The sequence below is a fragment of the Crocodylus siamensis genome, chromosome 11 (genome assembly GCF_052110815.1).
Source record: "Crocodylus siamensis isolate JL-2025a chromosome 11, ASM5211081v1, whole genome shotgun sequence".
In the NCBI taxonomy this organism is placed as follows: domain Eukaryota; kingdom Metazoa; phylum Chordata; order Crocodylia; family Crocodylidae; genus Crocodylus; species Crocodylus siamensis.
The window spans coordinates 21,751,565-21,767,052 of NC_143405.1; the positions used below are offsets into that span (position 1 = coordinate 21,751,565).

At 44.9% G+C, this 15,488-nt stretch overlaps 1 protein-coding gene across 2 annotated transcripts in view; it reads left to right on the plus strand.

Annotated features, from left to right (window-relative positions):
* Window positions 1-15,488, plus strand: part of DCAF1 (DDB1 and CUL4 associated factor 1) — a 99,267-nt gene that overhangs the window by 8,211 nt on the left and 75,568 nt on the right. The window contains exons 3-5 of one of the 2 annotated variants that reach the window (XM_090023030.1): window positions 6,945-7,021; window positions 9,574-9,647; window positions 10,663-10,788. In XM_090023030.1, coding sequence (XP_089879156.1) covers window positions 6,945-7,021; window positions 9,574-9,647; window positions 10,663-10,788 — 277 coding nt within the window. The remainder of the gene's footprint in view (window positions 1-6,944; window positions 7,022-9,573; window positions 9,648-10,662; window positions 10,789-15,488) is intronic. The other variant, XM_090023031.1, reaches the window with a different exon arrangement.

Sequence of the window (15,488 nt, forward strand, 5' to 3'; positions counted from 1 at the left end):
TTAGGCAAACATACTGATGGGAACCTTTTTGTGTGGCCCTTAACAAAAAAAACAAAACAACCCAGGAAGTTGCTCCCCTAGGAAGGAACTGACACTGGGCCTGGAGGGACTGTAATACCAAGCCAGCACTGGGATGACCAGAGCCAGCCCTGAAGCTCCCCCACCCCATCTTAACCAAAAGAATAGGTTAGTGCAGCCCATCAGAATAAGATGTATTGTAGTGCCCATTAAATGCAATCCCCCTCACCACTGATTCTTTTCCAAGTTCATGGTGAGCCATGACATTGCATATGTTTTGACTTATTCTTCACTTTTATAGCTGAGATGTGCCGTTTTCCAATTTCCATAGAGCTTTGTTTCTTTACAAGCCTTAAATGTGTAGGAAACATCAAGAAATTAGACGCCAAACAGTTCACCCAGAATCCCTGTATTGCCTCCCTCTCTCAGCCTGTTGCATATGCTTAGCATTGCCCCACCCTCCATGAGGTAAAGCCAGACCAGGTTGCTGTCTGCCTCTTCTACATAGACATTTTTGGAGGATCCCAGGATTTGTGATAAGAACATGGTTGGGGGGGCGGGGGGGTGTTAATTAGCACATGGATCCTTCGTGGGGTATCTGGAGTACACACACATACTAAGCAGTGCTGAGCTGTGGGGTCACCATGGCTTGAAAGCTGTAGATTTTGGTGGGGCACAGCCCTATTAACTATGTGGTAAATCATGAGCCTTTCTTTTTGGACTAATACCATCCATAGTCTGTATCATATTGCTTCTTGGTCTTTTAGCTCAGATCCATTATAGTACCTGTTCTGGCAGGGGAGATGCTGTGATCACTGATCACCAAGCCAAGATCATTTTAAATGTCATTGTGTAGTTAAGGGTGGAGACTTGTCCAATGTACTAATGTCAGGCCCTCCTGTAAGAGTTTACTATAGCCTCCTAGTAGGTAAATCTTGGCTACATGCTTTATTTTTATGGAGATGGGGGGGATTTTTCCCTAGCTTGCTCCTTTGGCCTTTTGGCTGAGAGCAGGTAAGATTTGGGGGCATGCAAACTCTAAGGCCTCTGGGCTTGGGGCCTGCATGTCGGATGCCTGCCATGAACTTGGCAGTATCTGAAGCCCTAGGCTTGAAGTCTGGGAGGGGGGATACTTGCTGGTGGTATTACCACTTGGGCTTAATGATTGAGCTCTGCTTAGTCAATAAAATCCAGAACTGATTTGACAACTTTGGCTTGAGATTGCCGGGGGGGGTGGTTTGTACCATACTTACCTGGCAGAAGAGATGCCATGATGATGCTTTCTGCCCATGTGGCTTTATATACCTGGAAAGGGAGATCCCCTTCTTAGTCTTTAATGACTCGGTGTAATTGAGGGTAGAGACCTGTCCGTTGCACTGTAGGTAGGCACCCCGTGAGAATCTACTGTAGCCTGCCAGTGGGAGGATCTCAGCTGCACAATTCATGGTGATGGTGGATTGCTTTTGGGCTTTCTCTCTAGGTTGCTCCTTCAGCCTGTTGGGTAAGGGTGAGTGAGACTAGGAGGCATCTGAACTCCAAGACCTCTGGGCTTGGGGCTTGTACATAGAATGCCTGCCATGGATTTGGGTTTGTCTAAAGCCCCAGACTGATGTGTCTGGGAGGCAGGATGCTTGCTGGTGGTAGCACCACACAGACTTGAATGATTGAGCTCTGCTTATTCAAAATTTGGAACTTAATTCAGAGCTGATTTGGCCCTGGAAACAACATTTTATTTAAAAAGTAAAAGTTTTTACTACATATACTTAGGTTCCCAAGTGCTGCTGAAAAGTGTGTTTATGGAGTTCCTGTGCTAAAACTTGTACCAGTTCCAAAAAAAAAAAAAAAAGGGTAACATGCATCAACTCTGGATGAGCTAAGTGCAGGGGTATTTCAGGCAAATTGCTACAGCCATGTTTAATTTCAAGGTAATTGTTTTCAAATTTGTGCCTCACTTTGATGTGCAGGATCTGACAATAAAGAGAGGGTTAAGAATCTGCTAGGGGGAAGCAGACAGCAAAGGGGCCAGCTGACCCAACAGATTTATTTTCCCTGTTATAGCAGTGGTAGGGGACAAATACAAGGCAAGTCTTCAATGATTAGATTCTGTACCTGAAAAATTATAAGGTATCCAGGTTGTAGCCGTATTGGTCTAGAGGCAAAAGGAACCAGAACTTGTGGTAGAAGTGATGCCTTTTATTAGGACAACTAGATTGATTGATTGATTTTTCAAAAATCTAGTTGGTCTAATAAGAGAGAGCACCTCTGTCAGAAGTTCTGGAAAATTATAACACATTTATAAATTTTCTATACATAGAATCTAATTATTGGGGATCATCTTGTAATCAGGGTCAATTTGAGTTAATATGATAATAAAGCCTCGTTTAAAGTGGTTAATTAAAAGAAGCTTATTCCATATGATTGCTGTTGTAAAACCTCTTTATAGTACTTGTACTCAGGTTATATGAAATAATGAGAAGCATTGTCACAAGATAAATCTTGGGGAGTAGAGAGGAGGTTTTAATGCCGCTCGCTGGTTAAGTCCAAAACAAAGTTTATTAAAGTGCAGTTTTTTTTATGATGGGATCCTTTAATGAACAGGAAGTTGATGGTTCCTTTGAAGAAGGTGGTCATGTGTTGCATGAGAAAATGCTCTTTCCCTGGGCTTGACCAGCCAGCTGTCCATTGTGAGGAAGCTGGGATGTGGAAAGTAGAAGGAAGAACTGGTGGTAGTAGCTCTGCTTATCCAATGTTAGAGAGTTTCCAGGGCCAGAGGAAAGAGATGTGAAGTGTCTTCTCCATGACGTTCATCAAAAATAGTGTAAAAACATAGAAGACAGCTTTTAGATGGTACTGTTGTCATCCCCAAGCACCTAAAAATATAAGTTTGACTTCCCAAATTGCAAGATATTTAAGGCAGTACATTCTAGTTGTATTTTAAGTTTATCTTCTAATTTCTGAGACTTTAGGATAAGCTCATGTCAAGTTTTCAAGGTTTTTCCCTGTAGCCCTATAGAGCTAGAAATTTACTCCTTATTTAAAATGAAAGCTGTGATCGCTTGCTTTCAAAAGCTGGTGTTTTAAATATCCAGAAATGTCTGATAAAATTGTAGAAATTGGCAACAGTAGGTTAGATAGTATTTGTCTTTGCCATAGAAGGTCTTGTCAGAGAATATTTAGTCATCCAGCTGTTCTAGTAACCAGCTTGAAACACTAGGGAAAGTTCCATCTTCCAGAACAGTTTTGCTTTCTTACCACTCCTCTGCTCTGAAACTGTCCTTTATCTTTGAGCCCTGCATGATCAGTGTCAAAGTAAGCTGTTAACCTCAGGAACATACCCCCGGTCCTTACTTCTAGGATTCTGCATGGTACGCTGATTGTGCTTGCATGGATAATGGGGCAAAAGCATCATCAATACTACCTACCAGTTATGTTTGTAATATTTTTGAAGTATTGGGTTCTGATGATCATGATGTTGAGTCAACATATTTGTCACTTAAAGACAACTGGAATGTACCTCAAAGAGCACTTCCAGACTGTAGATAACCTGTATTAACTCCCTTTGAGGCAACTTTGCTGATGGCCTAACAGACTTAACCCAATCCATGAACATTTGGTCCTTTTGACAAGGTTACCTCAGTTAGTCTTTGAATGCCAAGCCTTTTTAGCTTTAGTGCAGGTGACAGGCCTCATTTTAAGGCATTTGGTAAGAGGGTGCACTAGAGGGACCTAGTGATTGCTGAATTAATATTGCTTCAGGTAGCAGTAAAAGTCCCAGTCTTATGAAGTGTAGTTTGATCTAGTCTGCTTTGAGAAGAAGTGCCTTAGACTGACATAAGTCTAGGTTTAAGAGAGTCTTCATGAGCGATACTGATTGTGCTCAATATATTTTAAGATGGAGTGATGCTCTTGCATATTGTTCTGGACCTTAAAACAGGAAGTTGTGGTTGTATTTGTTAGTGAGCACTTCCTTCCTCTTTGAGAGTTGAAGCAGAGGAAAACTTTTTCTGGTTGGTGGAGGGCTGAGGTCCAGAGAACGTAGTGATGAATTAGGGTATACCAAAGTTAATGCCAGTTGAATAGTAGTAGAACTAAATGACGGTAAATTGTCGTGATCACAATATCTGATAAGCTACATATAAAGCTTCCAGTAAGCTAGTGCTCTGGGCCCATGTATTCTAGAATATCAGAAGGTACAAGCATAGCTAAAAAAGCTGCTTAGAGGTCAAAGTCAACTGGCCACAAATATCAAGGATACCAACAGGTGAGAAGCTGCAACTTGAAATGATGCTGTACCAACATCTGTTCAAAGTCCAAGTATAGCTCATGTACCAATCCTGTACATACAATGGGCCATTTTCTCAGTTCCCTTACCTATAGGTATCTTGGGATGGCCAGTGGTTCCACACTACTCCCTTGACTGATTGCTATTATTTGCTGGAATGGGGCATGCATTGGTGAAGTAGTTGAGTATAACTAAACTCCATAATCCTACAATGATCTTGGGTCACTGGAAAGACCTCTGTGACACCCAGTATTGTCAATGGGCAGCTTCAGGACTGCTTTTACTTATACACATCTTGTTCCCTACATGAAGGTTCTCTTACCACACCCTACTACAGGTGGGATAATTTTAGATCATGTGCAGATGATGATCTGTCACAGTGCCTTTTTAAATGTATGTAGTGCAGTACCAAGGAAAGCACAAGGATGCATTATAGAGAAAACAAAGGGGAGAAGGAGGCTGGCTTTACCTTTACATAAAGAATGTATGTTTAGTCTGCACTATAAGAGTCCGGATGACTGGAAAAATACCAAGTAAGTCAAGGAAGCTGGGCAATTGAAAGGAAATTATTTGTCTGGCCTTTGCTGTCACCTGTTAAGCTAAATGTTTGGCAAGAGGAACTTTTAATGATTCATCTTTTTGACTCCTTGAGTTAAAGGCTGACAGTGCCACTAATCTAAAAATAGATTAAATTTGATTCTTTAAAAATGTCCTCTAAACAAAGTGGAGAGAAGACTAAGTGCTTATGTTCATTTTTCCTCTTAAAATATCTTATTTTTTGGAGTATGGTTCTGGATTAGACAAAAAAACTTTTTTTCAGGCCACCTTTTAGCATTTTAAAGAGTCAAGAAAGAAAAAAACTTTCTTCTTTGCATTTCAGTTTTAAAAGTTACTGCTTTTTATTTTTCATTGGCTAAGTGATTGCACCTGGTCCTCTCAAAAGCATCATCAGTAATCCATACCCATATTCATAGTTTCTGCTCTGGGAGCACTCAGGTTTTGACTGGCATGTAATTTGTCTGTTCACCTAAGCAAGACTGATGAGGACACTTCTGAGTCCCTGTTTGTCTGGTTTTGTTTGATGTTGAAGGTTCTACTTGCCACCCAGAAAGACCTAAGTAGTCCAGGTTATAGCTCCTGGGATCACTTCTGTTTTGCTTTTGTGCATACACCCTTCAGCTATTAATTCCCCAAGGAAAAAAAAATGGAAGCTGGTAATAAGGAGTCCTTTAGAAAGAGGTTCTTTAGGATGCAACTTGTCAACAGTCCTCCAGAGTATAAATTGGGCAACATTTTACAGGGACATGTAGTTTGTATCTTTTCAGATTCGGGCTGATTCATAGGAAATACCAGAACCCTACAGAAGCACAATCTTGTGAAATCCGTCAGTGACACAACAAGGGTCCCTGCTCTTTACTCTTCAGGCATAACACTTTTGTAAAGTATGCCCAAATATTGTCATCTTTGCCCTATAAGTAAATCAGTGCGGTTTGTGGCAAGGGAAATACAGCAAGCACCTTCACTTTTTACAGGTCTTCCCTGGTAGCCTCTGATATACACTGAAAAACAACAATAGAATTCTGTAGCATTCTAGAGAAATTCTCAGAAAAAGACAAGTTTGTGTATTTCTCCAGGATTTCTTACACCTGTTTAGCTGACCGATTGTTAATTTTGGGATTTCTCCTATAGCTTCAGGATCACTTGTCAGCTGAGGGGAATGAACAGTAAAACAACAACACTTACAGTTGTCCAGCTGATGTAGTTAGTTTTATAATCTGATGTGGATGGGTTTGCTCAAGTTAGCCTTCTCCTCTGCACCCTCCCCCCACCTTTAATACTCCAATTCTTAACCTTAAATGGCTCGACAATTAGGCAGGGACAGAGCATGGCTAAATTGCTCACAGCAGGACTGGGCAGCCCCATGTAATACTTATCTTTTCTTTCCTCCTTATAGATAGGCGAGAAATCCTTTTTTCCCTTCCCCCATCACTTTTCCAATTAAAATAACCTAATATAAAAAACCCAAAGATGTAGTGGTTTGTCCCTGTGTCAAATAGGCAAAAAGTGATCAGAAATGCTCTACAGGGTACTTGGAGAGGAGTTCCTGGTGCAACTTTTTTTTTAGTCCAACTGCTTTGAAGCATGGGAGTGGATTTTTTTCAGCTTGAGATCTGCAGAAGTAACTGGCCTGTCTGCTGTATGTATCTGAAAGAATTTGTATTCTGAGGTATTATGAGGTTGCTGATTGGATGGGTTTTCTCTTCCCACCCTTATCTTATGCATAGAATTAAAGGGGTTCAGTGACATGCACTGCTTCTTTTAGATGAGGAGAATGTGCTTTTCATCCATTGTTTCCCTTTGCTAAATTGCAGCAGTTAGGCTAAATCGTTCTGATGCGCAATCCTATTATCTAAACACTTGATACATGGTCATTATTTTCAGAGAGGAAGGGACAAGTGTCTTGTCTTGCTCTTAAGATTTTCTAACCTGAAATCTTCTGATGTCACAGAATGTGATTTGAATGAGAATTGATAGTTTGTTTTATTTTGACGGTAGGTTTTTTTTGTTATTTTTATTGAACTGTCTGTTGGGATAGGAGTTAACATGCATTTGGCACATGTCAACTTTTTTTTCACTCTTTTAGAATGTCTGAGTTGATTGAGAAGGAGACTGAAGAATACCGCAAGGGGGATCCTGACCCGTTTGATGACAGACATCCGGGTGAGGCGTAGTGAACGTGTTTTCCAGATTGCTTGTACTGTGTTCTGTTTCAAAAGATAACTGGTCATTCACATTTTTAAAAAAATAGCTTCAGTCCTTCCACTGCTAATTGAGTCTTGGCATCACTGTTGCTTGTGATAATCTTGTCTTAAAGTTTGTGATCCAGCATTTCTGACTTGTCTATAACAGTTTGAGCTTCTAAGTAGAATTTTGAAGGGCTTCTTCAGAGATGGCAGTGGGCAATGTAGATGTCTGCCTTGGTCTCCAGTTGGTAAAAGAAGTTGGAAATTGCAGTCTACAGATCTTGCTGATCCTCTAGTGCAGGGGTAGGCAATGTTTTTTTGGTCAGAGTGCTGGAAACCCTCACAGTGCCTACCTTGGAAGGTGCCGGAGTGCTGGCATGCCAGGAAAACAAAATGAAGACAGGGAGTACATGGCAGGATGCCCTTGTGTGTGCCTCGTACCCCCCAGCCCGGTCTCCCAGCTGGCAGCAGCTACCTGGAGCTGGGCCCAACTGCAGCTGGGAGGCTGCAGGCAGCTGTGCCAGGCTTTGGAGCCCTGGCATCAGCTGTGTACTGGTGCATGCCCCTGCGCTTCGGAGTGGGCAGTGGGGGAAGGGCCTGAGGAAGCGCAACCCTGGTCTCTCTCCGGTTCCCGGCATGGAGATAGTGACTGGGCTCCGGAGCCCAGAGCAATTGTTTGTAGCCAGCCTGGGCTCTGCGCAGCTGCAGCAGGCAGGCTGCAAACAGCTGTGCTGGACTCCACAGCTCTGGCAGCGACTGCATGGTACCTTGCGCCAGGCTGTGCTGCACTGCTGCCCTGTTTGGAGCCTCCTGACTGCAGTCGGCTCTGGCTCTGGGTAGCTGCTGCCAGCCGCAGAGCCCAAGCTGCTCCCAGCAGGAAGCTGGGAAGCTGCAAGCCCTGCTAGGAGCAGCCTGGGCTCCAGCAGCTACTCAGAGCTTGGGCTGGCTGTGGCGTGCTGAGCAAAATGGCCTTGCGGGCCGTGCTCGGCACGTGAGCCGGGGGTTGCTGACATTTATACTAGATGTATAAATGTAGATGATTTCTCCCATAATTCGTTTGTTTGAGACTGATCCTGTTACCTGGGGAATCCCACAACAGTTTTGATATAATACAGCAAGAGCTTTACTCTTCATTTTGCTGGTTAAATAAGCAGAGATCCTGCTCTTCTCTGATTTAAAAAAAAAAAAAAATCCCTGTTTTTTTTCCGTGATTAAAATGAAATGCCACTATACATATAGGTATCAATTGAACACAATGTTTTATTGATATATTTACAATTTTAAAGTAATTTGGAAGCCTACTAGTGCCTCAATCATTATAGTAAAATACATTTTAAATACCTGTATATTTTGGCGTTTAATTTTGTTTCTTTATCATGGAAAATCAGAGCTCCCCCAGCCCCCTTTGCTCACTAGGATACGGAACCAGCTGCAGCTGTCCCCACCCCTGCCTTGTGGCACTGAGTGGTCCTGATATGCTGGTGTGCTGCCCATGCTTTCGCCCCTTGTTCTCAAGCCATAGCTACCCCAGTACTGCCAGTGCCCCTCACTCCCAACCTGCAGCTCCCTTAGCTCTTCCAGTGCCCCTCACTCCTGACCTGTGTCCTTCTGGACCTGCTGGTTCCTCTGCACTTCCAATCCACAGGTCCCTGGCCCTGCCAGTTCCCCTCTCACCCCCTGGTCCTAGCCCCAGTGTGTGAGGAGGGGGGTGGGTCGAGCAGGGGGTATGTGAACACGGGTAACTTGCTGGGGTTATAGGTGGTCAGTGGGGGGTGGGGCACGTGCCCCCTCAGATTTCTGTGCCCACAATGGGGTGCAGGGCTGTAGCTGGGCCAGACTAACTCAGGGCATCAGCTGCCTCCACAACCCAGCAGGTGGGACCCAGTAGGGGAAGAAGCGCTGTGCTGCCATGGCTGCCAAGGTGAGTTGTGACAGTGGCTGCAGCGTGCAGTTGTGCCCCCTGCTGCTGCTGGGCAGGCAGGAGCGCTTCACCTTGGCAGCTGCAGTGGTACAGCACTCCCTCCCATGCTAAGTCCCGCCCACTAGGTAGCTGAGGCAACTCCTGCCTGGAGCTGGTCCAGTCTGGTTGCAGCCTCTTGCAGGCACAGAAATCTGGGGGGCTTTGTGCATTATCTGCGCTCTTCCACCCTACTCTCCACATGTTGCATGTGCCCTGCCCACCGTCATAGACTTACCTGGAGGGAGCTGTGGGAGCTGCTCTCCACTACACTGCCTGGCTGCCATGTGCATGTGTGTATGGGCACGTGCATGTGGCGCCCCCTGCCTCCTGCTCCTCACAGCCCCTTGCAAGCTGAAATTCTGCCAGCCTGCAAGGGGAAACCCACCATTTCTTGGGTTTTTCCCTTTTAAAGGAGAACCCAGGTTTTTCTGCAGCAAACAGAAAACCCCGATCCCTGATGATAAATCGATAAGAGTTTGGGAAATTAATATATCCTGTCATTGTAATACTTGGTTAACTTAAATACAGGACACTTGAATGATTGGCTGAACTCCTTTGTTCCTTATCAGGTCGAGCAGATCCGGAGTGTATGCTGGGTCACTTGCTGAGAATACTTTTCAAAAATGATGACTTCATGAATGCGGTGGGTTTATCCTGAAAACTGTAATTGATGATACTTAACTGTTTCTTTTAATGGTTTAATGGCATTTCTTGTCATCTACACAGTTATGGTTTGCTTCTTAGCTTCAGTCTATGCTATTGTTATGCTAACATAAAGAAGATTTCTTTTAAACATCAGTGTTAAAATTGGGTTAAATATGGCTTGCCTGTCATTGTTGAAATGGCAGGAGGGGAGATTTGTCATTGAAAACCATCATAGTTCCCCAAAAGCTTATTAATAAAAAATGGGGTTATGTCTGGTGATAATTAGCCAGGCAAACAGTGGAAACAGTCTTTAATACCAGTGTAAAACCATGCCATGCAATAATTATAACTGTAGCCTTTGCTTGTGGATGCTTTTAAATATTGAACTGTCTTTAGGAGCTGGGTGAGTAATAAGAACTGAGCAGTGGGTGAGAGCCAGAAGTTGCTGGCTATTTTCCTGCACTTCCTAATATTAAATGATGCTTATCAGTCATGACTGGGTTGTATTGTATTAGGCCCCATATAAAAATATTTTAATACGCAGACCCTACCAACTGCTTGAATTTCCTTGCCCTAGACTAAATGGCAGCCAAAGAAGGATGCAATTAAATAAGCTTTTGGTTTTTTTTTCTATTGAATTTTTAAAATAAATCTCCAATTGTTTTCTGTCTCTGCAAGTTCCTATTAATTAACTGACTGGATCAGTAAAAGTCTGTTAAAGATGGGCATTCTGTCAGTGGAGGTATTTAGAGGAGTTTATTTTTCTGACAATGAAGTGTCTTGCTTCCACATCTTTTCTGATGCATCGGGGGGAAAGGTCACCAGGCAGTTGGCTGTGCTCTGTAAGGTGTAGGCCAAGAGCTTACTTGCTGACATGGCTACTGGTATCTTCTCCTTTAGTTCTGTGCTCTATGATTTTGTGAAAATCCATATGATTTTTGCTGACCTGTACAGTTTTGAGGCAGAATTAAATTTCTGACTAATTTTGTTCTTTCTTGATCATTTTCCCCAAGCTCGTGAACGCTTATGTCATGACAAGCAGGGAGCCCCCATTAAACACTGCTGCTTGTCGTCTCCTTCTGGACATCATGCCAGGACTGGAAACTGCTGTCGTATTTCAGGAAAAGGTATTGTATGTAGTAAGTTGAAATTATATGCTTGGTTATGTTCTAACACCTGGTTGTATTCTAACACCTCCCGTTCTTGTTTTGGACAAGTCTCTGTAAACAGAAGATAAGTCTCATTTCTGCAGTACCACTCTATTCAGCTTTATTAATAATTTAATAAATATTTAAATTTAATATTAATAATTTTTTTAGTATTACTTACCTGAAACCCAGCTGTTTAGGTATGATGAAAATTGACTTGTCTACCTCTGTAACAGAGGAACAAGAACCAAAAAAAGTCTGCCTTGAGGAAGCTTTGCAGCCCTGATGTTTTGGATATACATTTTTTGTAGATCTGAACAGGGATCAGCAGCATTCATAACAATTTTAAGTTTTGAAAACTGAGATTAATGGGGCAGTAACATTACTGTATTTAGGTAGTGATCAACTTGCTGCATAGTGGGCATTTTTTCCAGACGGTCAAAAATTCACATTTTTACTTGAATTGTTTTGAAAATTGCAGTGCCTCCTCAGGATCTGTGGTACTGTTCATGATTCCATCTGAGGTGATTTGAACAAGGGGTTCTTGAGGTACAGCCCTCTGGGGTGGAAAAATAAAACAAAAATGAAAAACTGACCTCAGCATTTTATGGTTCATTTGAGAAGTTATGGCTACCTCATTCTGCACAAATTTGTACATACTTTCTGCTCAGATGTCAAGCTCCATTTTTGTTCTTCATAAAATTCATGTTGTATTAACCCTGCATATAATTTGAATTTTAGGAAAAACAGCTTTTTCCCTAAGCATGAAATATAAATTACGACTGAAGTCCTTGAACTGCCGTCACCCTTAAAAAGTTGCACAGAGGACTCAAATTCCAAGAAAAGACTTGAGGGGTTAGGTGCCCTAAAAATACTAAAATAATAGCCTCCTCTGTACCAATCATAGATTCATAGAAGTAGGGTTGGAAGGGACCTTGTACCCCCCTGCCCTAGGCAGGAGAGAGAGACTGGGCTCAAATGACCCTAGCCCGGTAGACATCAAGCCTCCTCTTAAAGACCCCCAAGGTAGGAGCCATCACCACTTCCCTTGGAAGTTGGTTCCAGATCCTAGCCGCCCTGACTGTGAAGTAGTGCCTTTGGATGTCTAGTCTAAACCTACTCTCTAACAATTTGTGGCCGTTATTCCTTGTTACCCCGAGGGGGCACTAGGGGGAACAGGGTCTCTCCCAAACCCTGCTGGTCCCCCCTGGTGAGTTTATAGATGGCCACCAGGTTCCCCCTCAGCCTTCTTTCGTGGAGGCTGAACAGGTTAAGGTCTCATAGCTTCTCTTCGTAGGGTCTATCCTACTGTCCCCAGATCATGTGGGTGGCCCCCCCCCCAGACCCTCTCATTGCTGTCCACATCCCTCCTGAAGTGTGGCGCCCAGAATTGAACACAGTATTCCAGCTGCAGCCTGACCAGTGTCACATAGAGGGGGAGGATCACCTCCTTGGCCCTGCTCGAGATGCATCTTGTGGATGCATGACAAAGTATGGTTAACCCTACTGATCGTGACCTCTTATTGTTGGCCCATGTTCATCTTGGAGTCACTAATGACTCCAAGATCTCTTTCTGTTATGCTCTCAAGAAGGGATTTTCCCAGCTTAGAAGTGTGTTGCTTGTTCCCACTGCCCAAGTGCAGCATCCTGCACTTGTCAGTATTGAAACCCATCCTATTTTCAGTAGCTGACCCCTGTTAGCTGTCCAGGTCCTGCTGTAATCTGACCCTGCCTACTAGCATGCCCACCTCACCCCAAATCTTGGTATCATCAGCAAATTTAAACAGGCTGCTTTTTGCCCTGTTGTCCAAGTCACTAATAAAGAAATTGAACAGTGTGGGCCCAAGGACTGAGCCCTGGGGGACTCCACTGCCCACATCCCTCCAGGTCGAAAAAGCCCTGTCCACCACTACCCTCTGAGTATGATCCTTCAGCCAGTTTGCAATCCATCTGACTGTGTAGGTATCAGTGCCACAGTCGCCTAGTTTTTTGATGAGAATGGGGTGGGAGATGGTGTCAAAGGCCTTGCTGAAGTCCAGAAAGACTACATCCACTACAACACCTGCGTCCAATGCATTTGTGACCTAATTGTAGAAGGCAGTCAGGTTGGTCTGACAGGACCTGGCCCTAATGAAATGGGCTGCCATGACAGATGTGCTCCTTGATCTTCTCAAAGTTTCCCCTGGATTGAAGTAAGACTAATGGGCCTATAGTTGCCTGGGTCCTCCGTCTTCCCCTTTTTGAAGATGGGGACCACATTGGCTTTCCTCCAGTCATCTGGCACCTGGCCAGAGCACCACGAGTGCTCGTAAAGCCATGCCAGGGGCCTCGCAATAACCCCTGCCAATTCCCTCAATACCCTGGGGTGGAGAGCATCTGGACCTGCTGATTTGAACATGTCCAGCCCCCACAAAGGCTCTCTAACCCGGTCCTCCCCAACCTTAGTCCTGGCAGCATTTCTTCCAAGTCCGTCTGGAATCCTGGTCGGGGAGTCCTGGTCCCTGCACAGGAAAATGGTGGCAAAGAATTTGTTAAAGCCGTCTGCTTTCTCCTCTGGTGCAACCACCAGATTGCCAAGCATATCCTGCAGGGGCCCCACATTACCTGGTGCCTGCTTCATTCTCCCTATATATTTAAAAAAGGACTTTTTGCTACCTTTTGATCCTTGATGCTAGCCCTTGCTCCATATCTGCCTTAGCTTTTCTAACAGCTCCCTACAGACCCAAGTGGTGGAGGTATACTTCTCTTTGGTGATAGCCCCTCCCTTCCACCGGGTGTACGCCTCCTTTTTGGCAGTTGGGCATTCACAAATGCCCTTGGTGAGCCGGGGGCCTTTTGGGCACTGTTGCTCCCCTTGCTTCTTGTTGGGATTGTCACCCCTTGGACTCTGAGTATTGTCTCCTTAGGGAATGACCGCTCATCTTGGGCACTGAGTTCCCCTACTCTTGAGTTCCCCAGCGCCTCTCCCACTAATCTCCTCAGTTCGTTGAAGTTGGCCCTCTTAAAGTCTAGGGCTGCTGCCTTGCTGCAGGCCCTTGGCACCCTGCGCTGGATGGTGAATTCCAGCAAATCATAGCTTTGCCCAAGTCTCACCATATTGTCTTCAACCTAAAATTTCATGTTGATACATAGCAAGATGTATTTATACCTTTAAGTGCAAGTATCAGCTCGCATTTGACTTCTATCAAAACACAGATCAGCTGAATGTACCTTGCTTACACTTTGGGAAAAATAAAATGCATCTTTTAAATTGTACTATCTGACTTCTTTAGTTTAGTACTTGAAATGTTCAGGATCACCAGTCTTCTCCAAATAATTTTTTTAAGCAATGAACTGTATATGTATTAAAGCCTGAAATAGAAAACTTATGCACTGTTGAAATGTGTCCATCTCTTCATGGTTCCCTGCCAGCTCACTCTGGAGGCTGTTTCCTGAGTCTGCATGAAGTGTCCAAGACCTGGGGATAACTTCAAGGGTCTCTCCTGGCTGAAGTTAGCCAGAGATCTGGAAGCCTCAACTTGACAGATGACTCTTAAGGCTTTTGAGTCCTTAGCTTCAAGATGGAGGAGCAGGCCAGGGAGATCCCTAGGGTAGTGGTGCGATTGTGGCCACTCCCCATCCACTCTGATAAAGCTACCTCAGTGCCATCATGATGGAGCAGATAACTCTGCATAGCATCCTTAAGAGTCAGTGTTTGGCCTTGAAGGGTACCACAGAGTCATCTGCTCTGTACAACAGTAACTGATAGTTTCACTTATTGGCTGAACCTGCATTTGAATACAGTATGATTTTTTTTTTTAATGGATCTTTTTAAGGAAAAATGTTGACTTACAATTAGGGGTGCTCTGATAGAGATTTTTGGGGTCAATACTGATATCTGATTTTTAAGGAGGCATATTGGCAGATACTGATCTGATTTCTGGTATAGTGTGGCAAGCTTTCTCCAGCTGGTAAGTTCATTGGGAGGGAAGGGGGGGGTGTTGGTGGGGAGATCAACCCCTTCCACCACTTGGGGAGGGGGAGGGGGCAGGGGTAGGCGCTGCCCAGCTGCAGTAGGGTGGGATGCAGGACAGACCTGCGGCTTGTGGGGGGGGGAGGGGTTGGCTCCTGCTGCTGCTGCATGCACCCAGGAGGGCTTTTGCTTGGGGTGGGGGGGAGCGTATGCCCCCTGAATCTGGGAGGGGTGGGGCAGGCAGTTTGCAGCTGGAGCTGCACTGAGCTTCTCTCACTGGGGGCTGGGTTTGGGGTGGGGGCAATGGAGGGGGCTGTAGACACCCCAGATTTTGCTGTAGGTGTGCTCTCAGTGCCGCCAGATGCCTGGCACACCCCCAGCTCATCCTGGCGCATGAGGGAAAGTGGGGGTTGAGCCGGGAAGAGCTGGGGCTTCAATGGGTGCGCAGCGGCAGTGGCTCTTGGAGGGAGCCATGGCAAAATGTGGGGTGACTGCAGTCCCCTCCATAGCTCCTGTCTTGAGCCCATCCCCCAGAAAGAAGAGCCCAGTGCAGCCCCAGCTGCAGTTGCTGCACGCCCTACGCAGATTGTGGGGCACACTCCCACCCTGTGTCCTCCTGGGGTGCAAGCAATGGCGGGAGCTGCCCTCCCCTAGCCCCCGATGAGCCGTGGCTCTGTCCTGAGCCCCACCCCAGCTGGGCAGCAACTGCCCCTGCCCCCTCCCTCACTGTAGGCATTGA